Source organism: Dasypus novemcinctus, chromosome 6, assembly GCF_030445035.2.
Source record: "Dasypus novemcinctus isolate mDasNov1 chromosome 6, mDasNov1.1.hap2, whole genome shotgun sequence".
Classification (NCBI taxonomy): domain Eukaryota; kingdom Metazoa; phylum Chordata; class Mammalia; order Cingulata; family Dasypodidae; genus Dasypus; species Dasypus novemcinctus.
This window is the reverse complement of record NC_080678.1, coordinates 101,640,623-101,665,090: the sequence shown is the minus strand read 5'-3', so window position 1 is coordinate 101,665,090 and position 24,468 is coordinate 101,640,623. Positions and strand designations below refer to the sequence as shown.

Here is a 24,468-nt window from a genome sequence, read left to right as displayed (position 1 = left end):
AGTCCCCTTTCTATTCTATTTTAGTGAGATTTTTATTAAAAATGGGTGTTGATTTTTACCAGTTTTACTTACATTAAGATGACAGGGGTTTTACTAAAGTATTAAGGAGGTAAATTACAATGAAATACTGTCTCATGTTAAATTACCTTACATTGATAGAGTGGAGCCTACTTGATCATGCTTTATTATCTTTTTATTTTTTAACTCATTATTATATAAAATTTCCTGTTAAAGAGATTAATTTTGGAATCTTCTATTCTTGTTCTTACCTTGTAAGATTTTTTTTATAAGATTATATTTATTTCAAAGTAAGTTCTGGATAGTGTTTATTCTCTTATTCTAATCACTTGAAGAATTCACATATTAAAATTATCTAATTCTTGAAAATATGGTAGACCTTCCCAGGAAACAATCTTATAATATTGTTTTCTTTCTGGAAAGATTTCTGAACAACTGATTCAATTCCTAAAATATTTTAGCTTTGTATTGTTTTTTTCCTAGAAGTTTTTCCACTCTAAGTTTTCAAATTTAGTAACATGATGGTGTTCAGAACAGCGGCTGAGCACCTGCTTTACATGTATGAGGTCCTGGATTCAAACCCCAGTCCCTCCTAAAAAAAAAGAAAGAAAGAAATTATTAGGAAAGCACATGTAGCTTCCCATATCCAAGGTCCCAGGTTCAATACCAAGGACCTCCTGGGAAAAAAAAAATCTGTTATGACACATTTTTAAATAAAAACAAAAGCACAGTAAATAGTATAAAGAATGCCCATGAACCCCTCACCTACTCTCAACCATTATCTATGTTTTGTTATCTGTGCTTCATCTATCAATCCCCCAATACACAAATGTGCATTTGTTGCTGGGAACATATTAAAGCAAATCTTATCTAATTCATCCCAAATACCGCAGCATACATGAGAGAAGAATGTGAGTTGAATAGAATAAATTCACCAATATTTATTAAAATTATTCTTATGGGCTAGAACACAAACATGATTGATTATACATTTTGTAATTCTTTTAAATATTATTGACTCAGTTCTGTATACACTCACTGTTTTAAGATTAGCAATTTGTACTTGAAATTTCCTAGATTTTTATTAAAGAATTTTATTTTTGATTTATCAATAATTGAGAGGGGCATGTACTGCAATAGAATTCATTATGTAATTCTATCAAGTTTTATTTGCACCTATCATTTTGGGTCTAATTATCTATCCCAATTGTCTGAGTCTTAATCAGTGACCCGAGGGTATCAGGAATGAAATAGAGAGAAAAGGGGGAAGGAAACAAGGAGAAAGAGCAGAGAGAGAAAGAACGAGAGAGCTGGGATCAGAGGATCTGTGAGTAGAGACTCAAACAACTTTATTACAAGGGGCTCTTATATACCAGTGTACATGTCTACAAGCAGGCCCACAGCAGCCTAAGTGCCATTAAGCATTAACATTAGCATTAACATAGTGTCCGAGTGACATCAAGGAGCAACACTTATTAACCATCAACATTACCTATAGTCTAAAGAATTTTCTTTTTTAAAAAATCTTATCTCAAGGTGCAAAGTCTAAGTGTTCTATACATTACAAAAGGTATGAGCTCATCTTTTCCTTCAGCCTTTAACAGCTTCAGCCCATTTGCTGGGAACTCCCAAATCACTGCATTCCTTAGGTTGCAAGGGTAGTCATGGAGACAGCACGTCTCTCCTTGAGAGGCTACTGTGCCTCAGTTTCCAACATTTCCCCCTTTTTTAGTCAAGGTAACTGTGCCTGTCTTAGGTTGCCCTCCTCTAAGGGTCTTACCCATCATTGACTACCGTCCAAGCTCTTCAACTTGGGGAAATTATTGAGGTGCTTTTGCTAGCACCAGATTATTCACATGTCCCATGGCTGTTACGCTTTGCAATTTTCTTTGAAAGCACTGTCCGGCACGGGTGAGAATAATGAGCAACAGAACAAGTATGATTAGCACTATTCCTAAAGCTGACAGAAAACTCTGTGATTTCCACCAATTTACTGGATTAAACTTATTGAAATGAGAAATGAAATCATTAAAGACATATCCTTATCATCAGCTACATTAATCTGATTAAGGGATTTCTAATTATCTTTTTCTGTAATTCTTCTACTTCTATTGACATATTACCTTTATGACCTATCAAATGATTCTACTATATCTGATTTATTATATGCAGAATCAAAGAAATTACTTTCATTCCAACCACACCTCAATCCCCTTAACAAGTTTAAATTATACAATTGATCTCCAATATGCAAAACAGCAGATTCTAAATTATTAACCCAATTATTTAACTGTTCATCAATTGTGCTCTTGGCTATGCCACAAATCACTACCATTTTTGTGCCAATCATGCACATATTGTTGAGTCTGTACTTTCACGCAAAGCTATCATAGCAGTAGCAGAAGCTGTAATGATTCCAATCAGTCCCAAAATGCTTATAATGAGCAGTCCAATAAAGCATTCAGTCCATTTCAAGAATTTTTATGCAGCAAAAATTGACTTTCAGAAGATGACTGCCAAATGAACATCATTCTCACCAGTATCCAGATGCATTTTCTTCTTCTGGTCATGGCTGTTGTTTTTCCATCCTGCAACACACTTCCTGATATGTACACAAGGTACCATTTTCATAAAACAGTGGAACATTCTTAATAGTTATCTTACCAGTTATGAAAACAAATGGATCTTTGACACAGGCTTTAAAATGGTATGTTTAAGGATCAAATGTATTTCCCAGCCATTCATACGGAGGGGCAATTCCAAAAATTATTTTCCACAAATTCTTTTGCAGGTTATGACTGAGTGCCATTGGTCCAAGGGGCCGGTATCCATTTTCCTTTGTGACGGTAACAGTTCCTGCCACAATAGCATAAGAGCACACAGGCCCAAAATCCATAGGCAGACAAAAGCTGCAAGTTCACAGTTCCAGAATTTGTAAAGTTCATGTGATGTATGGAAGCAATTGAAAAATTTTTATGATTAAAGTTAAAATTGCCACAGGTTTCAGTAAAGTATTTTAATCTCCAGCCATATTTCCACATTTTCCCCTTTTTGTTTTAGTAATAAATACAGCTTCAGTGGGTTTGAATAGTGCATCTGAGGGCTCATTCCTCTCAAGAGCAGGAGGGCTCTGATGTCACAGTCATTGGAGTAAGCAGGAAGGAACTTACGGGGGATGTTTATTAGCTGTTGGTGAGTAACCAGAATTGCTGGGCTAGGCACCACAAGGTTTGGTACTCGATGATGTTCGCCTTTCTGGTAGAGCCACTCTGCCTTTTCTCAGGTTTCAGTTGTAGGCCCAGGATCTTCACAAAGGCATCTGCATCAACAGTCTTAAAAGGGATGTTAGAGGAGTGGCAGGGACATGACAGTCACCTGTTACTACCAGCAGGTATCTTGGATTTTTTTTCATAATCTGAGGGTGATTTATAACAGTCCATCATTTCTGTCTTGTTTTCAGTATTTGCAATCTACCCCTGGATAGGGATGGCCATCTTTAGAGTGACCAGACATTATTGGGTTAAGTCTTTCACTTTTAGCAGGGTCTCCCATGCTGCATACAATTGCCTTTTATATTGCACTTTTGACCTTCCAGAATTGTGATTAAAACCCAAGGGTTACTTTTAGAATTTTGCTTTTTCACAAACTCCACCCAAAGCCAATATGGGTGCTTGCCACATCCAATCCATAGACATAGTTAATGTCCAAAATTTACCTTCTTTTTATTATTTAAAGCAGCTTGCTGGAGGTTTCCCTACTTCCTTGAAGGACCTTTCCCAATTAACACATACAATGGTTTTAATATTTGAGACTAAGTGAGAGATGAAAGATTTTTAGCACTTCAACATTATTACAAACTCTGTTAACATGATTGCATTCCATCATTTATAACAAGAGGGCATAGTTTTATCCCATCCAACCAAACCACATTTAGGAATTTGATAGAGCAGCAGGGACTTTGCAACCTGTCCCAATTGTTTGCTTAGTTCAGGCTTTTAAGAGAATATACTATTATCTCTGATGTTTCTTTTCATTCTGAAAAAAGGATTACTGGCTAACAAAGTCATCAGTAGAGTTTCAACCACCAATTTTATGAAGGTAGATTATTATCACCGCCAGGACAGATAGTTGGGCTATGCACACAGCCTTGGAGAAGCACTGCAAAAGTCCATTGTTGGGTTTTCCATAGGTAGTTGAGAATGCAGGCTGTCTTGACTTGCCTAAGGAAATTCTCAGCACATTTTAAAACAAAGTGATAGTGACATAGTTGGATGTTAATTTTTTTGCAACAAACTAGCAATATTTGTGACTGCTGCATACTACAATGTTGTTTTAATTTATTATAAGAGGTTGTTTTTGTGACACATACTCTTAATTAAAACCATAATTAACCACATTGTAATTCTCTTTAATATTATGCTAAAATATTGGTAAATTTATACACTCTTAAGCATTCATAGGAACCTTTTACTCATACAACTTTAACAGAGGGTTAAAAAATCCTGTCAATTTTCTAACTTTTATATAAACACTAAACTTATAACATTAAATGAACTTAACTGTTACTTTAATTTTTCTTTCAAGGTAAATGAACAAATCTCTTGTAATTAGTTTGAAATAAAAAGAAAGCAGGTTTAAACATTATTTTCCTTTAAGAGTTAAGACCCTTTCTTCCTTGAACACTGAGGAAATGAGGTTAAAGCATAAGAAGCTGTTTTGATAAAACAGACTCTTTGTATACTGATTATTCAGGATATAAACTTTCTATAAACTTTCACCAGAACAGACTAATGATTTCAGAGACTTTGAAAAAGAACAATATTTTTAACTTTGATAAATACTACTTGATACTAAAGGTTTTTCAAACTTTAAAGACAGACCCATCAAATCTTACTTAACTTTAACCATAAAAATTTCTTTCCAGAAACCTACACTTTCAGTATTCAGTCAGGTTTTGTCCCACATTTTACTCTTACTCAATAATCAATCATTTTATTTTAGGATGAAATCATCTCCTGTTTCCTTAACAATAAAAACACATTCCATATATCCCACATACTGTTAACCAGGCAAACTTCTTACAACATATCACTGCCTGCCATCAACACTAAATGAGCTTGTTAAAATAAGGAACTTTTCTTCACTTTAAATACTTAGTAGCATGTAATACCAGAAACAGTCCCCTAAGAAGCCAGTTTACAGGGAAGACTAGCCACCAACAAGTTTTCCTGTTATAAAATTACCTTTTATTATCATATCAATTCAGTTTTATATATATTTAATAATGACTTTTTGGAATTAGCCATTTAAATATCTTAATTTAAACAATGCTTCATTGAACTTCTTATAATTATTTATAACCATATAGACTATATTATTTTAAGACAACTTTTACCTTCACAGAACACATTCCCTTACTTAAAGTTACCACAATACCTTCTACAACTTGCCACATGCAAATTAAGTTCCAAGAGTTAATGAAAAATTAGCCATCCTATTTTAGGAAGAAACACATCTTTTAGAAAAAATATTAAATTTCAGTCAGCATCCCACAAACTTTTAACTTTCTTTAATATTCATTTAAGTTTTACATCCTTCATTTTATCCTGTGAAGAAAAATAAACTATTCATTTCAATCTAAGCAAGGATAACTTTTATGAAGACTTATAGTTAATTTTGTTAATCAAGACTTACAATTTTTATCATTGTAGATATCTTATTAACATTTAAACTTATGTATTAATATAATAAACTTAAGTATTAATGTAAGAAGTTTAATTTTTGGCCATTTGAATAGAGCTCTAAAAAATTTTTTTTTTACTAATTTAATATTTACCTTCCGGAGGTATCACAATATACACCGACATTGAATGAACAAACACAAAACAATTACAACACATTAACAGAAACATACAGTTTACAATTGACTCATAATTCTTACTTTCTTGGTATAGCTGCTTTTAAGTCTTCTGTTATATCACATCTTAGATTGTACTTTTTAAGATTTCTTCTGCAATCCATGTTGCCTGTAACATGCAAGCTTGTGCTTGGAAACATTTTTATTAGTTATCAGCAATCAGTTAAGATAACTTGAGTAGCATAAATGTAGTTAAGTTCTTATTTTGCAGTTTAGACAGACAGTTTAACACTTTGGCTTATTACTCTGTAAGACTATACTAAGACTTGAAGTTCCTGAGAAAACTATTGATTTAAAACTGAAAATTCATTTTAGACCTTGATAAAAATTTGGTACTAATTTTATTATCTTGGTTAAATAAGCCCCATCAGAATTAGCGTGGAAACAAAACACAAATGTTGACACGTTTTTCTCTTTTTCCAGTGGCTTAACTATATTAACCCTCACTAGCCCACAGCTACATTGTCATGTAGACAGAGGATTTGCAGAGTTGCTGCAAGAATAGTTTCCTTATCTTAGTTAACATTTTAACAGTTTTCTTGCAAGCCTGATTTCACTATCAAGGACTTTATTTATTATTTTTACCTGTTTTAAATCTTTCAATAGTTTAAAAAGTTTTGGTTCAGGATGAACTCAACACCCCTTGCAGATTCTTTGTATCTGGTGGTATGGCATGTAATGTTACAGGGAAAGCAGATAATAATTGTTTAACATAAGGCAAAGCATCAACAACATCTGAAAACATTTCTAACTTAGGCTTAGTAACAGAAGGTAATTCAGTAGGTGCAGAGGGTTGTACTGGGTACACAGAAGTTATTTCATTAAGACTTCACTGAGCTTTTGTTGATGAAAGGGTTAATATCAGGATGAGGGGAAAAACCTGACAGTTCCCCATTCGCCTCAAGCTCCTGTTTGTGTTCCAATTTACTTTCTTTTATTTCAGATTTACTTATGGGTTTAGAAAATACAGTAATTTCATCTTTCTCTCGTTCAGAGTGTAAAGGATCTAAGGCAGCAGCAATTTGCTGGAACAAAGCCAACACAGATAGTAGTATAGTTTCTCCCTTTTTGATATGCTCTATGTAGTGCCCTCATTACCTATTTCCACTGTTTATAAAGATTCTTTAAATCTACAGTTTTCACTGTGACTCCGACAGTTTAAAAAAAAAAAAAAAGACTTTTCAGTACCTGTGAATATTCTTCCAAGCGCCCTGGTTGATTACCCATACCCTGATGCTAGCGGAAAGCAAAACTTAATAATATGAAGCAGCAATCTACCCAGGTTAATTAATTTTGACACTCCTTACCTTAAAAAAGGCTTTTCAGCTTTCCTCGTTCCTGATCCAGAGGTGGAAGATCCTACGCTGCCATGTCTTGATGAATCCTCTGCATCCGGCCCCACGTCTGGGTGCCATCTGTCCGAGTCTTAACCAGTGACCCGAGGGTATCAGGAATGAAATAAAGAGAAAAGGGGGAAGGAAACAAGGAGAAAGAGCAGAGAGAGAAAAAGAATGAGAGAGCTGGGATCAGGGGATCTGCGAGTAGAGACTCATCAGACAACTTTATTGATTACAAGGGGCTCTTATATACCACAGTGTATGTGTCTACAAGCAGGCCCACAGCAGCCTAAGTGCCATTAAGCATAAACATTAGCATTAACATAGTGTCCGAGTGACATCAAGGAGCAACACGTATTAACCATCAACATTACCTATAGTCTAAAGAATTTTCTTTTTAAAAAAATCTTATCTCAAGGTGCAAAGTCTAAGTGTTCTATACATTACAAAAGGTATGAGCTCATCTTTTCCTTCAGCCTTTAACAGCTTCAGCCCATTTGCTGAGAACTCCCAAATCACTGCATTCCTTAGGTTGCAAGGGTAGTCATGGAGACAGCAGGTCTCTCCTTGAGAGGCCACTGTGCCTCAGTTTCCAAAACCCAATAGGGATTCTTAACTTAAACCAATTTTATCTGACATTCATATAGATATCTCAATTGTTTTCCTTAGTATTGGACTCTGAATGTTTACTCCTTTTGTATTCCAATGTTTTGTGTTTAAATGCTTTAGGTGTAACGCACAAAAAACCAATAGTAATTTTTCTAAACCCATCTAGATAATTTGTGTTTTTTATGGGGCTAATTTGGCCCATTTGTATTTACTGCAATTACTAAAATATCTGGAGTTGTTACCTATATTTTTCATATAGCTTCTATTTGTTCTATATTTATCATCCTTTACTCCCTACTCCTTTAATACTTCTTTCCTATCTGGTTTAATTTCTTTTATAATACTTGGTTTTACTTTTCCATTTTCTTACTTTTACAAGTTTGGAAGTTATGGGTATTATTTGCTAATTTTTGCATTTACCCATTAAATTTTACTATGTATATGTAAGTTAACAAAAGATCTCCAGCAAAATAAAAGGATTTTAGAACTAAATTCTAACGGACCATTAAAGTTCATTGACTTACATGCTGTTTTCTGGTATTTTATTTTTATCCCTTTCAAACCCAGCAGCTATTATTCTACATAATGTTTGTTTAGATTTAGCTACATCCTTACCAATTTCCTCCCAATACTGTTTCTCCACATTGTTTCCCAACTCAATAAATGGTATCTCTTTACTTATTCTCCAAAAACAACTTAACAAATCCCATTTGGGGTACACCTTCAAAATATATCCAGAACCCAGCATTTCACATGACCTCTATAAGTTTGAAGCTAGTGCAGGTCACCATCATCCCACACAGTAACCACTGCGTATTTTATTGCTGTCTTCTCCCAATCCCACTCCACCCCCTCCGCTGGCATTTTTTCAGAACAGCAGCCAGAAAGGTACATAAATCAGACCATGTCACTTCTTTCCTCAAAACCCTCCAATGCCTAGAATATTCAGAAACCACATGACTCACATTCTCCCTCACATCGTTAAAACTTTTGTTCTGATATTGACCCCAAAAGGGCCTTCTGAAAACACCTGCTAAAATGGCACACCACATTTCATTTTCCTCCAACACAAGAATATAGACTCTGTACCAGCAGGATCATTATATTGCTAACAGAGCTACTATCCTCAGCTCATAGATATAACTAATAAGTAAATTAATAAATGCTCACTTAATAACTACTGAGTGAGTAAATGATATGTAATTAAAAGAAGACAACTAATAAGGAAAGAATAAATAAGAAAAAGACCTAAGATGAGAAGCAAAATTTAATTTTTGGAAACATTTAAGAATGGCAAATCTTTTAAAAGTTCATGCCAAAAACAAAAACAGACATAAGAGCATTACCTGCAAGTGTGATATCTAAGGAATATGGGTCAATTATTCTCAACCACTTCAAAAATGGTACCTCTTAAAAAAAAAGATTCCTAAACAATCTCAAAGGTATGCATCTGAACTGACCCTCTGAAATCTAATGTCACTTGATTTCTAGCTATTTAGGTACTCAGTAACTCACCTGGGTGGCTCTGGTAGCTGAGGATTCTTCTAATACCCACGGCTTCTCTCCTTGCTCCAACTTGAAGACCACTTCTGGCTTGGTAATGTAAAATCCTGTGAAGGGAAAAAGACACAGGGCTTGGGCCAGGCTCATGCCCTCAGGACCTCTGAAGGAAGAGGATGATACAGCTTCAGGAACAGGGCCATCTAAGGCTTTCACTGGGGAGAGGAGACAAACACATTCTTTCTAGTGACAAAAAGGGATCAATCAATCAGCTTATAACTATGGCCCACAGGTCAGCTTTGAACCCTAAATTTCAATCCTAAAACTCATCCTCTACAAAGGATCATATATACCAGCAGCTTAAAAAAAGCCATTTGGAATGGCATAAAACACAATCCCTACCCACTGAGAGGAGGGGGCTGTAGTTCTCCAGCATCACGTCCCTATACAGGGTCCTCTGAGCAGGGTCCAGGTGCTGCCACTCCTCCTGGGTGAAGCCCACGGTCACGTCCCTGAATGACAGTGACCCCTGGAACAGCACATTCACATTCAATGTAAACTGACTGGAACAGGGTTACATACAATATATGTATGGTAATTAACACTTGTCACGTTAACTGTTCATAGCTGAAGAGAAACTGCTACATAGAATACATACAACATATAACATAGTATAAGGATTCTGCCAGTGCACTAATTTTATTTCACATATTTTCACACTAGGTCCTGCCAATGTGCCACGAATGACACTGACCCCTAGAACAGCACATTCATATTCAATCTATACTGACTAAAACTGGATAATATACAATATGTTTGGGATCTAACACTTTTCATGTTCACTACTGATAGCAAAACAGAAAATATCACATGGCATGTCTACTCTGTATTTGTTTGACGTGGCATGCTGGGGGAGAACTGGAAATTACACAAGTATCCCAATCATGTATTAATTTCTTAATTCACACTCACACAAATTCTGTAGTTCCCCAGTGTGCCTAGAACAATCAGTTTCTGGGAATGCGAAGATGAATTTTCAAAAAAATCTTGCTCTTGAAGAGCTCATGATATGATTGAGAGACATATAAAAATAAGTACCTGCAATAAAGTATTACAGAAAAATGCTAGAAGTATCTAAAAGATAGATGATGGCAAGTGTTAAGCATGGGAGAGAAGTTTTATGTTCTATTTTGAGACTGGGTTTCTTTAAGGAAAGTAAATGTTTAAGACATTACACCTCAATCATGTGTTCTTAGGCTTATGGGCCAACAACAAAGCAAAGTCCTGCAAACATTAAAAACACCTGAGGGAAACAGATGTGGCTCAAGCAGGTGGGTGTCTGACTACCACATGAGAGGTCCCGGGTTTGGTTCTGGTGGCCCTTAAAAAGACGACGAGCAGACAGCAAGTACAAGTAGTGAGGGGGAGATAAATAAATAAAACTAATCTTTTAATTTAAAAAAATGGAAGCGGATGTGGCTCAACTGATAGAGTGTCTGCCTATCATATATGAGGTCCAGGGTTCAAACCCAGGGCCTCCTGGCCCATGTGGTGAGCTGGCCCATGTGCAGTGCTGCCACATGCAAGGAATGCCATGCCATGCAGGGGCACCCCCTGCATAGGGGAGCCCTACATGCAAGGAGCACGCCCCTCAAGGAGAGCTGCCCTGTGCAAAAAAAGCACAGCCTGCCTAAGAGTGGCAACGCATACATGGAGAGCTAACACAGTAAGATGACACAACAAAAAGAGATACAGATTTCCCAGTGCTGCTGAGAATGCAAGCAGACACAGAAGAACACACAGCGAATGGATATAAGAGCAGAAAATGGGGCAGGGAGAGAGAAATAAATTTTAAAAAAACCTAAATTCATTAATTTTTAAAAACTTGAAAATTTAATGGAATTACAAATAGTTTGTTGGAGAAAGGATCTGAAATGCATTAAGATAAAAATCCATAAACATAATCAGAAGCAAGAATATGAGTAATTCAGGACCAATTTCTAATGGTCTGCAAAATATTTATTAAAAGCTACATACACATACCATGAAATTTCTTTTTTTTAAAAGACACACATACGTGTTAATAAATATGCTAGTATTTTCCTCCAAAATGCTGACAGGTTTTCTTAATTACCATCAGGGTTATCATAATCCCAGTAAGAGGAGGTGCATTTGCAATGATCAAAAAAGTCATTACCTTCTGCCTAGAAGGTAAGAGGTAGAGAGGGCTTGGACATGCTGTGCTTGAAGTGTCTCTGGGAAAAGCAGGGCAGGCTCCCCAGGAGGCAGCTGGAGGGATGCTTCTGGGGCTCAGAACAGAAGCCCAGGATGAAGTTAAGGCCTGGGGGAGTCGCCGGCATCTCAGTGGTAGCTGAAGCCAGCAGTGAGTCAGACGGCTCCCAAGGGAAGAGCCTGTGGGGGCAGAAGAGCAGGTACCGGATCTGAAAGAGCCCTCCTCAGGAGCCTGGGAGAAGCCCAGGCCACGAAGAATGAGAAAAAAATTCTCTGAAAGGGAACACTAAACCCAGGAGAGAAGAGTTTAATAGGAACCCAAACAACCACTAGTTTTTCACTTACAGAAAATGAATAGAAAATGAAGCAGCAGATATTTTAAGAAAACCAAGAGCATAACAATAAGAACTAAGATAATCAAAACTAAACATGTGAGGAGCAGGGTGTATGGGAATCCTCTATATATTCTTTGTAACATTTATGTAATCTAAGTATCTTTAAAAAATAAAAAAATGAAAAGACAAAAAAAAAACTATGGAAAAAAACAGCACTGCAGTAAATGGGTAAAAAAATGGCTTTTAATTCAACAGGTATTCTTAGATATACTGAGAAAAGAGTTTAAAGAACCAACTTCAACTAAAAGGAATCATCAGAGGGCAAGAAAGAGCTCCCCAAAATTTAAAATCTTGACTGCTGAATTGTGAAAATCAAGGACAAAATTCTCAACTGAAGACCTGAAATAGAATGGATATTTTTTAAAACTATGCAAATCTACAACACAGGACAAAAGATAGAGTCTGCAGGACTGAGCCTTCTTTTCTGAGCATCTAAAATAGTTAACCATTTTCCAGATCATTAGAAACACTGGTGAAGGGGCACGGCCCACCAAAGACTGAGAGTGAAGCATAAGCTTAGAGAACACCCTCCCTTCCCACACCTTACAGCACACCAGCAGGGCTCAGTGCAGTAACAGTGGGTGTCAGCGCAAGAGCTGTGAGACAGACTTCTCAACAGGAGTCCCGAGGGAAGTGCAAAGTCAAGAGGGAAGGAAAAAACAAGGACACTGGAGGAATTTGAAGCCTCTTTCATCTACAGCTATAACAAATGTTAAACACAGCCAGCTCCTGGCCAGAATAACATAAATCCTCATGCTAAAGCCTATTTACTTCAGTTCCCATTACCTAATAGCACATGTCCAGCTTTCAACAAAAAATTTCAACAAATGCCAAAAAGGCAAGCAAAAATATACTCTGAAGATGCAAAGCAATCATTAGAACCAGACTCTGACATGGCACAGATGTTGGAATTATCAGAGAAGAAACAAAGTGACTTTGAGGGATATGTTCAGGACTTGAATGGAAAAAGCAGACAACATTCAAGAACAGATGAATAATATAAACAGAGAGAGAGAATCTCTGAGAAAAGAATCAACAGGAAATGCTAGAAATAGAAAACACAGTAACTTGAGCCATAAAAAGGAATGAAGTTCTGATACAGGCTACAAGAAGGAAGAATCTTTAAAGCATCATTCTGTGTGAAATAAACATGATTCATGATTCCACTTATATGAATAAACATATTCATATAGACAAAAAGAAGATTGGAGGTTACCAAGGGGTTGGGGAAAGGGGAATGGGGAGTTCTTGCTTAATGCACAGATTTTCTGTTTATGGTGTTGAAAATGTTCTTTTAATGATGTAACATGATGGTAATGTTAGCACAACATTGTAAATGCAATTAATGACATGGAATTGTACACTTAAAAATGGCAACAGGCAAATTTTAAGTTATATATATATATATATTCACATTAAAAAATTTTTTAAACACAGTAACAGAAATGAAGACTGCCTACCATGGGCTCATCTGTAGAGTCTAAACAACTGAAGAAAGAATCAGAGAACTTGAACAGAAACTTACAAACTGGAAGAAAAAAAAAGCACGTAATACATGGAGCTGGATTATTTGAAGTAATAATGGTCAAGAATATTTCAAAAGTAACAAAATATCCAGGAAGCACAGAGAACACCAAACAAGATAAGTACAAAAGATACACATGAACATGTCCATACAGATCAAAGTCAAACCACAGAAAACCAAAGACAGAACAAATACTGAAAGAAGTCAGAGGAAGTTTTTTTTTTAAAAAAAACAAAGCCTTACCTACAGAGAAACAAGAATAATAACAATAACAGGCAATGTCTCATCAGAAACCACACAAGAGGAGAAAGGAGTGAAATACATAAGAAATGAAAACAACACATTGAAGCATATCTGTATAATTCCAAAAAACTCGTACAAGCCTCCAGATGAAAAGAACAGGTTGCTCATAAAATAGAGAAATATCCTAGCTTTAGATGTCTCCTCTGCAGTAGTAGAAGGAATAAGATAATGTGATTATGAAAAAGAACTTCAATCCAAGAATCCTCTGCACAAATAGCTTTTCATACGACAGGCCAAAAATAAGATGTGTTCAGACTGCAGTCTCGAAAAGTAAATGACCCAGATGACCCCAGCAGAGAAGAACCTGAGGTGTTCCTACAAACCAGGAAACAAATCTCAAGCAGGGAGAACACGAAGAGGAGAAGGAGTAGCAAATAGTAAATCTTGTTATAGATAAATGGTTACAACTAAATGGATAATGTTCACACGATTTGAAATGCACAATGTAGTATTAAAGAAGAGTAACTGAAACTGAAGAAATTCAACATAAGGGAAAAGATATATATATTAAAAATATGGAAAAATTACTGATATATTAGCAAAATGATATACTAGTAGAAATTAGCAAATTGAAGGAATATGGGGATGGGATGGGATGGGGGACTGAAGCTTTCTAGGGGTTGTCTAAGGAGGTCCAGAAGAGGAGGAGTGGCAACCACAACACTGTGGAACAGCAGGAGAGCATTTAAGTAATCTGAAACATTATAACAGGCTCAGTTATAATAATTAAAGGCAGGCTGATAACCACGAAAAATGAAAATCAGAAAATTACCAAATCAATAGAGAACAAAAAAGAAATGAGAATTCTGAACAAGCCTGAAAAAGTAAAAAAACAAAAAAAAGTATAATGGTACAAATTATAGTGTATAGGTTATGTTATATTATACTTAAATATAATAGTTGATAAACCAAGACAGAAAGCAAATATACAAATTATCACAGGAAATACGAATGCCTGAATTCCTTATCTGAGACAATCATATTGGTTTTAAAAAACAAAATCCAGCCATAAGTTGTTTTTAAAAAAAGACAAATCTGAAACAGAGATAAAGGTAGAAAATAAAGGAATAGGCAAAATATTTCAGGAAAATGAAAATGTAAATAAAAAATTTTCAGGAGAATGCAAATGCAAATAAAAGGGAAGCAAGCACTTATCTATATCAAGTGGAACTTGCAGCCTTAACCTTTCCATGGTATAAAGACAGATATCATATAATGATAATTAGCAAAATTAAGTCAAAAGGATAAAAGTCATTATTTCTATGAAGCCAAATTTAAAAACAGCAATACAAGATAATTTGACTATAGAAAACAAACTATAGTGAGAGGTTAAGTAGCTCTTTCAATTTATGACAGATCAAGATTAAAAATAAGTAAACAGAGCTATCATGTGATGAATTATACAAACAGGGATTACTCATTTTGAGGCAGGTTAGTTTAGAGAATGAGGGAAGGTGGCTGAGACCTGCAAAGAACATGGCTGAGAGATACCCCCTCCCCTGCCATGAAAAAGAAACCCTGCTACTAAGAACAAAGCTGCAAAGTCCCTGCCTAGACCCTGACCACAGGGTTCCATTTGGAACTCTTTCCAGGGTCAAGGGGAAGCCCCAGATAACTCCAAATAAAAGGCCTCATTATTGGTCCCCTGGTGCAACCAACCAGAACAGCAAAGTGCTGCTGTTGTAGAATTTGAGAGAGGTTCAATTCTTTGCATATAGAGAGGCCAGGACTCAGGAATGATTTTGAGGAGGAAAAATGGTTTATTGGTGGCCGGCCACTGAACTCAGGAGCTTTCTGTTTCGATCTCAACCCCTGAAAAAGATTTTTGAGTCCTTTTTATACAGAGAGAAAAGGCCAACCAGGTCCTTTTGTTTCTGTTCTCAATAGGCTTGAATTAGCATATATATCTTCCACATCTTAGGTTAAGCTTTTAGCAGGGACCCTGGCATTCTAGATAAGCTTTTAGCATATTTGGTTTGCATTTCCTCTGAATACTTAAAGTTTATAGACCTTGCATTGTTAAACTGTTTCCTGCTCACCAAGGGCAGGAATGCAGCCTTTTATCCCACACACACACACAAGTCACAGATAGTTTAGGTTATCTCTGAAGAGACAAAGAGCCTCCCACCCATAGCCCACAGCACTGGGGCCCCTCAACATTAGGAAGGGGGAAGAGGCAAGGTCTTAAAAAGGCCTAAGCTGGGACCCCACAAGCCTGTCTCCCCCTTCCACATGCCCACACCCATGTCTGGGGTTGCCCACTGCTTTTCTTTTCTTGTTTCTTAATAAACTCTTTACTCCCTTGCCTATCACTTGTCCTTAAATTCTTTTATGCAACATAGCCAAGAATGCAGAAGGCCAGAACCCACAGTGTTCCACTAACAATTTTATTCTTTCAGCGACAATTTGCAAAACTTGATGAGGTAGTAATAATGACACCTAAAATCTAATGGTATTTACTCTATACCAAATATTCTTCTAAATATTTTCAAATTACATAATCTAATAATTTTCATGACAGACCTGTAATATATAGACTAATTTTCCTCAAAATAAAAGGCAAGAAAATCAAAGCAAAAAAAAGTTAAGTAGCATACCAAAGGTTACCCAACTACCCAACTAAGGAGGGAGGGGTAGATTCCGGAAAGAAACCAGGGCATCTGACAACAAAGCACTTAATCATTTGATCACATTCTGATCACTGAGAAATTCTTAAATGAATTCTAAAATGTAGAAATTTTACAATCTATATCAATTATGGGCTTTAAAACTGAGATGAAAATGATGATTTCACCAAAGATATATATTCATCAATAAAGGAAAAGTTCCCTAAATAAAACTTTGGATCTAAGATAAATACCAAATCCAAATTAAGTTGTCTTTACATGACAACATAAGAGCCACAAATAAAGCTCATTTGTCTAACTCATTTTTTAATTAAAAAAAACTGAAAATAATTATTCATTACATATTTATCTAACAAAAATTGGAAAAAAATAAGAAATAAAGGAAAACAGGACAAGATAACAATAAAATCAGTGATGGATTAAAATAAAACAAAAGAAATAAGGAAGAAGGCTAAATAAAATTAAAAGCAGTTTGTTGAAATTAGCCCATAAAAGAAAATAAATGCAAACCTACTATCGGTAAGGAAACAAGGTGATAAAATAAAACTTTAAACAGCTTTGAGAAATGAAACTTAAAAACCAAACTTTATAAGGGAACAGATGTGACTCAAGCAGTTCCCACATGGGAGGTCCCAGGTTTGGTTTCCAGTGTCTCATAAAAACAAAAACAAACAACAAGCAAACAAATGAAGGAAAAAGAAGAAAAAACCAATGCAGGAAAGCCAATGTGGATCACTGGCTGAATGCCAGCTTCCCACATACAAGGTCCCAGGTTCAGTCCTCGGTCCCAGTACCTAAAAAAAAAAAATTTTTATGAAGAAAATAAAACCATAGAAAATAGAAAAATATCACAATCCTTATTTAAATGTACCTAATATTGGCAGACTACATATAGGAGTATACTAAAAGAACAGTACAGCATGTCCCATTAGATTATTTTCTCTATAAAAGTGATGACTTTGTTGTTCACCGCAATATTTCCAACACTATAACCACCAGTGCTCACGATATGTTCACTGAATAAACTTAATGACCAAATAAGATTTATATCAGGAATGTAAGACTACTGCAACAATAGGAAACTTATCGGAGATATTAATTTTTTTAAGGAGGTACCAGGGATTGAATCCAGGATCTTGTACTTACAAAGGAGGCACTCAACCACTGGGCTACACCTGCTCCCCAAGGAGATATTAAATTAATTCATTAGTTGTGGCTACAGATAAATATATGAATGTCACTAGCTAATGGGCACTTAGATACATATTTTAAACTATGGTAGCCAATGATAACTTGGAAATGGAATGACTATCAGCCAGTTAGGGGTAATGTCAAAAACAGTAAGTTATTATGAATAAATTCAGTTTTGTTTGAAGGAGACATTTGAACAAAGTCCTGAAGGGAGAAGGAAGAAAGGGAGGGAGGGAAGAAGAAAAGGATAAAGGGAGGAAGGGAGGGAAGAAAAGGAACAAGGAACAACTGATACAAATAGAAAACAAATAAAAGGTGATGGAAAAACACAAAAATATCAATATTCACATTAAATATATGTGGCCCATATATTCCAACTAAAAGGCACATATTGTCAGATTGGATTAAAAAACAAAAAGCAACACCTGTTTAAATACAATAGTCAATAAACTCTCATTAGATATAAAGACACAAATAGGTTAAAATAGAAACAACCAGCAAGATGGCAGCAGAGGAAGGAGATCCTAGAGTCAGCTCCTGCTACAGAATAGCTAGTAAGCACCCAGAGCTAAAAAGCACCTGTTTGGGGGGCTCCAAGAGACCAGAAGAGCATCCTGGAAGGAATGGAAGCAGGAGACCGCCCACCTGCAGAGAGGATTCGTAGAGTACTCCACACCAGAGAGGCTGGCACCCATCCTCCACAGGAGGCCCAAGCCACTTCGGGAGCTATTGCACAGCTGGAATTGGAAGCTCCACTTCCCAAAAATGGGGAAGGAAGAGACAGTGGGACACCAACTTCAGCTACTGATTATTAAATTCGGTAGGCTAAAGAATAATCCCAAGAACAGCTGAAGTTTGAACCTGTCCAAGTCAGAAAGAGGCTGGTAGCCTCCATCTTAATGCTCCCCTGGCACAAGGGGAAGCCGGGTGGGCTGAAAATCCCAGTGCTGGTAGGAACCGGCTTCTTTCCATCCAGATCACATTGCAGCTCCACTATAAGCCCCAGCTCTACCTCCAGCAGAGAGGAAGCTGTGGGGACCTGTGCCAGCCTCTCCAGGAAAACACAGACCACACTGTGGAGGCCAGTGATTACCCTACTCTAGTGGCACAAATCGTGCTGGAAGCGTTTCTGTGGCTGGAAATAGAAGCTCCATGTCCCCAAAACAGGGTAGGGAGAGACAGTTTGCCACTGACTTCAATTACTGATTAGTAAATTTGGCTAGCTAAAGTATAACTCTAAGAACAGCTAAAGTCTGAAACTGTCCAAGTTGAAAAGAGGCCAGTGGTTACCATTTTGACTCTGCCCCAGCATGAGGGGAAGCGGGGCTGACTGAAAATCACAGTGAGAGTAGACACCTGTTTCTTTCACCCAGATCAGCCTGCAGCCCTAGCCGAGGCTTCAGTCCCACCTCTAGCAGGGAAGAAGCTGTTGAGCCCTGCACCATCTCTAGGTAACTGCAGGGACATTTGGCTGGCACAGACTAAACAGTAGGAAATCTACCAGGGCAACTGCAGTCATTTTGTACCCACATGGCATAGATTGCTGCCCACACCTATAGCTCCATTACAGCCCCAGGTAGAGGAGAAGGAGGTGTGAAGCTTCATCAGTCTCTCTGGGCAACTACAGTCTAGGCCTGCACAACTTGGATTACTATACACAGCTGTGGCTCTGTCCCTACCCCTCACAAAGGAGAAAGTTGGGAGAAGCTTTATTGGTTCCTGGGGCAATAAGGGCAGCTTGAGCCTCCACAGCTTACAAAACCAACTAGATCCCCGGCTCCTACTACACAACCACCAAGGGAGAAAGGGCAGGAAGCCCTCAACTGGAGGGGAAAGCTACACCCAGAAAAATGCGTCTAGTAAGCCAGATGCCAAGACACCAACAAAAAATTACAATCCACACCAAGAAACAGGAAGTGGAGACAACTAATCACAGATGTTCAAACAAATCTCTCTAATAAATTAAATGAGATGGCTAAAGAGATTAAGGATATTAAGAAGTCACTGGGAGAGGGAAGCAGATTTGGCTCAATGGCTAGAGTGTGCAACTACCAATGGGAGGTCCACGGTTCAAACCCCACGCCTCCTTGACCTGTGTGGAGCTGAACCATGCACAGTGCTGATGCGCACAAGGAGGGCCATGCCATGCAGGGGTGTCTCCCGCATTGGGGAGCCCCACATGCAAGAAGTGTGCCCTATAAGGAGAGCCACCCAGTTTGAAAAAAGTGCAGCCTACGCAGGAGTGGTGCCACACATACGGAGTGCTGACACAGCAAGATGACGCAACAAAAAAAGACAGAGATTCCCAGTGCCTCTAACAAGAATACAAGCAGACACAGAAGAACATACAGTGAACAGACACAAACAGCAGACAACTGGGAGGGCCCCTCCCCCCACAGGGAGAGAAATAAATAAATAATCATTTTTTAAAAATGAAGATAAAACTGAGGGAAGCAGATGTGGTTCAAGTGATAAGGCTCCGCCTACCATATGGGAGGACCCAGGTTCGACCCCTGGGACCTCTTGGTAAAAAAGAAGACAAAGTGTGCCTCCACACTGAGCCAGTACCCACACAGTGAGCTGAGTGCCCATGCAAATGCCTGTGTGGTGTGCCAAGTACCCATGTGAGTGCCCGCATGGTGAGACAGTGCCCAAACGGTGAGCCATGGCCAGTGCAGTAAGCCAGTGCCTGCACAAATGTGTCATGCAGCAAGATGATGATGCAACAAAAAGAGAGACAAATGGGAGAGTCAAAGTGAAGCACAGCAAACATCAAGAAGTGAGGTGGCACAACTGACAGGGAACCTCTCTCCACATCAGAGGTCCCCAGGATCGAATCCCTCTGAATCCTAGAGGAGAAGGATAAGAAGACAAAAAATAGATATAGATACTGAAGATCACACAGCAGATGGACAGAACAAAACAGCAGGTGGGGGAGGGGGAGAAATAAATAAATCTTTTAAAAAAAAGAAGACATTGGATGAGCACAAAGAATTTGAAAGCATACACAGAAAAATAGCAGATCTTACAGGAAGGAAAGGTGCAATAAATTAAAAATACACTGCAATCATGTAACAGCAAATTTGAGGAGGCAGAAGAAAGGATTGGTGAGCTTGAAGAAAAGGCCTCTGAAAGCAAAAATACAAAAGAAGAGATAAAATAATGGGAAAAACTGAACAAGTTCTCAAGGAAGTAAATGACAGCAAGAGATGTGCAAACAAATATGTCATAGGTGTCCCAGAAGAAGAGAAGAGAAAGGGGGCAGAAGGAATATTTCAAGGAATAACGGTAGAAAATTTCTCAACCCTATTGAAGGGACATGTCTAAGAAACACAATATACTCCCTTCCAAATAAATCCAAATAGACCAACTCCAAGAGAAATATTTATCAAAATGTCAGATGTCAAAGACAAAGAGAATTTTGAGAGCAGCAAGAGAAAAGCAATGCTTAACATGTAAGGGATACCCAATAAGACTCAGTGCTAATTTCTCAACAGAAACCATGGAGGCAAGAAGACAGTGGTGTGATATATTTAAGATACTTCAAGAGAAAAACTTCCAGCCAAGAATCTTATATCTGGCAAGATTGTCTTTCAAAACTGAGGGGAAGTTTAGAACACTCACAGAAACATAGAAACTGAGAGAGTTTGTAACTAAGAGACAAGCTTTACAAGAAATACTAAAGAGTGTGTTATACTCTGAAAAGAAAATACAGTAGAGAGAGGCTTGGAAGAAGTCTAGAAATGAAGATTATATCAGTAAAATAGTTAAAAGTCTCAAAAGAGTGGTGAAAATAAAGTATGACAGATAAAACCCAAATATTTTGGAATAAACTTAACAAATGATGTAAAGCACTTGTAGTCAGAAAACTACAACTCATTGTTAAATTAAAAAAAAAAACTAAATAATTGGAAGAATATTCCATTCTCACAGACTGGATGACTAGATATCATTAAGACGTCAATTCTATTCAAAATGATATACAGATTCAATGTAATCCCAATAAAAAATTTCACCAGCATTTTTAAATAAGTGGAAAAAATGATTATCAAATTTATTTGTAAGGATAAGGTGTCCCGAAGAGCTAGAAACATCTCCAAAAGAAAAGCAAAGAGAATCAGCAAGATGGGGGCAGAGTAAGGAGCTCCTAGAGTCAGCTCCTGCTACAGGGCAGTTAGCAAACACCCAGAGCTCTCTGGAGCTGCTGAAGCACCTGTTTGGGGGCTATGGAGGCCAGGAGAGCATCCTGCAACATCCTTGGGGGAGTGGAAGGAGGAGACTGCCCATCTGCAGAGAAGACTCATAAGTAGAGCACTCCATGCCATGGAGTCTGGTGCCCACCCTCCCCTGGAGGCACAGGCTGCCTCAGGAGCTGTTCCAAGGCTGGAATTGAAAGCCCCACTTCCCCAAAATGGGGGAGGAAGAGACAGTTGGGTACCAATTTCAGCTATGATGAGGAAATTCAGTGGGCTACAGTATGATCCTGAGAACAGCTAAGGTTTGAGCTTGTACAGGCCAGAAAGAGGCCGGGAGCTGCCATCTTAACTCCACGCCTGGCACGAGGGGAAGTGGGGTGGACTGAGGATCCCAGTGGTGGTGGGGACTGGCTTCTTTCCATCCAGATCCTATTGCAGGTCTAGCCTAGGCCCCACTGCCACCTCCAGCAGGGAGGAAGCTGGGGGAACCTGCGCCAGCCTCTCTGGGAAATTACTGGCCAAGCCACGGAGGCTGGTGATTATCCTGCTCTAGCAGTATAAGCAGCCCCAGGAGCTATTCTGTGACAGAAATTGGAAGCTCCATTTCCCAGAAACAGGAGAGGAGGAGATGGTTGGCTGGTTGGCTGCCAATCTCAGTTACTGATTGGGAAACTTGGCTGGCTAAGAGATAATCCTGGAACAGCTGGGGTGTGAACCAGCTCAAGTCAGAAAGAGGCCAGTGGCCGCCATTCTGACTCCTCCCCCAGCCTGAGGGGAAGCTGGGCTGATGCACATAAGCCTGCAGGCCCCCTAGGCTTCAGCCTCACCTCTGGCAGGGAGGAGGTTGAAGAGCCCTGCACTAGCCTACACAGGTAACTGCAGGGAACTTTGGCTGGCATAGACTGAAAATCAGAAGTCTGCGTAGATTGTTGCCCACACCTGCAGCTCCATCCCTGCCCCATGTAGGGGAGAAAGAGATGTGAAACTTCATCAGTCTCTCAAGGCAACTACAGTCTATGCCTGCATGTGGATTATTCCACACAGCTGTGACTCTGTCCCTGTCCCTGGCAAAGGAGAAAGTTGGAAGAAGCTTCATTGGTCCCTGGTGCAATGAGGACAGCTTGAGCCTCCACAGCTTACAGCACCAACTACCTGCTTGGCTCCTACTGCATAACCAGCAAGGGAGGAAGGATACGAAGCCCTAAACTAGAGAGAAAAACTGCACCCAGAAAAAATACTCCAGTAAGTCAGATGCGAAGACACCAACCAAAAACTACAATCCACACCAAGAAACAGGAAGCAATGGTCCAGTTACAGGAACAAGATAAGCCTCCAAATGACATAAAGGAGTTGAGACAAATAATTATAGATGTTCAAACAAATCTCCTTAATAAATTCAATGTGATGGCTAAAGAGGTTAGGGATATTAAGAAGACAATGGATGAGCACAAAGAATAATTTGAAAGCATACATAGAAAATAGCAGATCTTACGGGAATGAAAGGTGCAATCTATGAAATTTTAAAAATATTGGAATTATATAATAGCAGATTTGAGGAGGCAGAAGAACGGATTGATGACCTTGAAGAAATGGCCTCTGAAAGTGAGTATACAAAAGAAGAGATGAAGAAAAGAATGGAAAAAATTGAACAAGGTCTCAGGGAACTAAATGACAGTAAAAGCCATGGAAACATACGTGTCATGGGTGTCCCAGAAGGAGAAGAGAAGGGAAATGGGGCAGGAGGAATATTTAAAGAAATAATGGTAGAAAATTTCCCAACCCTATTGAAAGACATAGATATCCCTGTCCAAGAAGCACAACATACTCCTATCCAAACAAATCCATATAGACCAACTCCAAGACACATACTCACCAGAATGTCAATGGCCAAAGACAAAGAGAGAATTCTGAGAGCAGCAAGAGAAAAGCAATGAATAACATATAAGGGATAGCCTATAAGATTAAGTGCTGATTTCTCACCAGAAACAAGGGAGGCAAGAAGACAGTGGTCTGATATATTTAAGATACTACAAGAGAAAACCTTCCAGCCAAGAATCTTATATCCAGCAAGACTGTCTTTCAAAAATGAGGGCGAAATTAGAATATCCACAGATAAACAGAAACTGAGAGAATTTCTAAGCAAGAGACCAGATTTTCAGGAAATATTAAAGGGTGTGCTAGAGCCTGAAAAGACAAGACAGGAGAGAGGGGCCTGGAAGAGAGTCTAGAAATGAAGATTCTATCAATAAAAGTAACTGAAAGTGTCAAAAGAGAGGTGAAAATAAAATATGACAGATAAAACTCAAATAGTCAGGAATGAACTTAACTAATGATGTAAAGCACTTGTATCCAATGTTAAACAAATAAAAAAAGCCCTAAAAAACTGGAAGAACATTCCATGCTCATGGATTGGAAGATTAAGTATCATTAAGATGTCAATTCTACTCAAATTGATATACAGATGTAATGCAATCCAGATAAAAATTCCACCAGTGTTAGAGAAAAAACTGAAAACATGATCATTAAATTTATTTGGAAAGGTTAGGAGTCCTGATTAGCCAGAAACATCATAAAAAGGAAAAGTGAACCCTCATCTCCAGACTTTAAATCATAATACC

At 38.0% G+C, this 24,468-nt stretch overlaps 1 protein-coding gene across 1 annotated transcript in view; it reads right to left on the bottom strand.

Moving 5' to 3' along the window:
* Positions 1 to 1,350: 1,350 nt before the first annotated feature.
* Positions 1,351 to 24,468, bottom strand: part of LOC111765054 (zinc finger protein 41-like) — a 43,694-nt gene continuing 20,576 nt past the window's right edge. The window contains exons 5-7 of the mRNA XM_071215565.1: positions 9,784 to 9,910; positions 9,397 to 9,491; positions 1,351 to 7,360 (exon numbers count right to left, since the gene is read on the bottom strand). Coding sequence (XP_071071666.1) covers positions 7,295 to 7,360; positions 9,397 to 9,491; positions 9,784 to 9,910 — 288 coding nt within the window. The 3' untranslated portion in view covers positions 1,351 to 7,294. The remainder of the gene's footprint in view (positions 7,361 to 9,396; positions 9,492 to 9,783; positions 9,911 to 24,468) is intronic.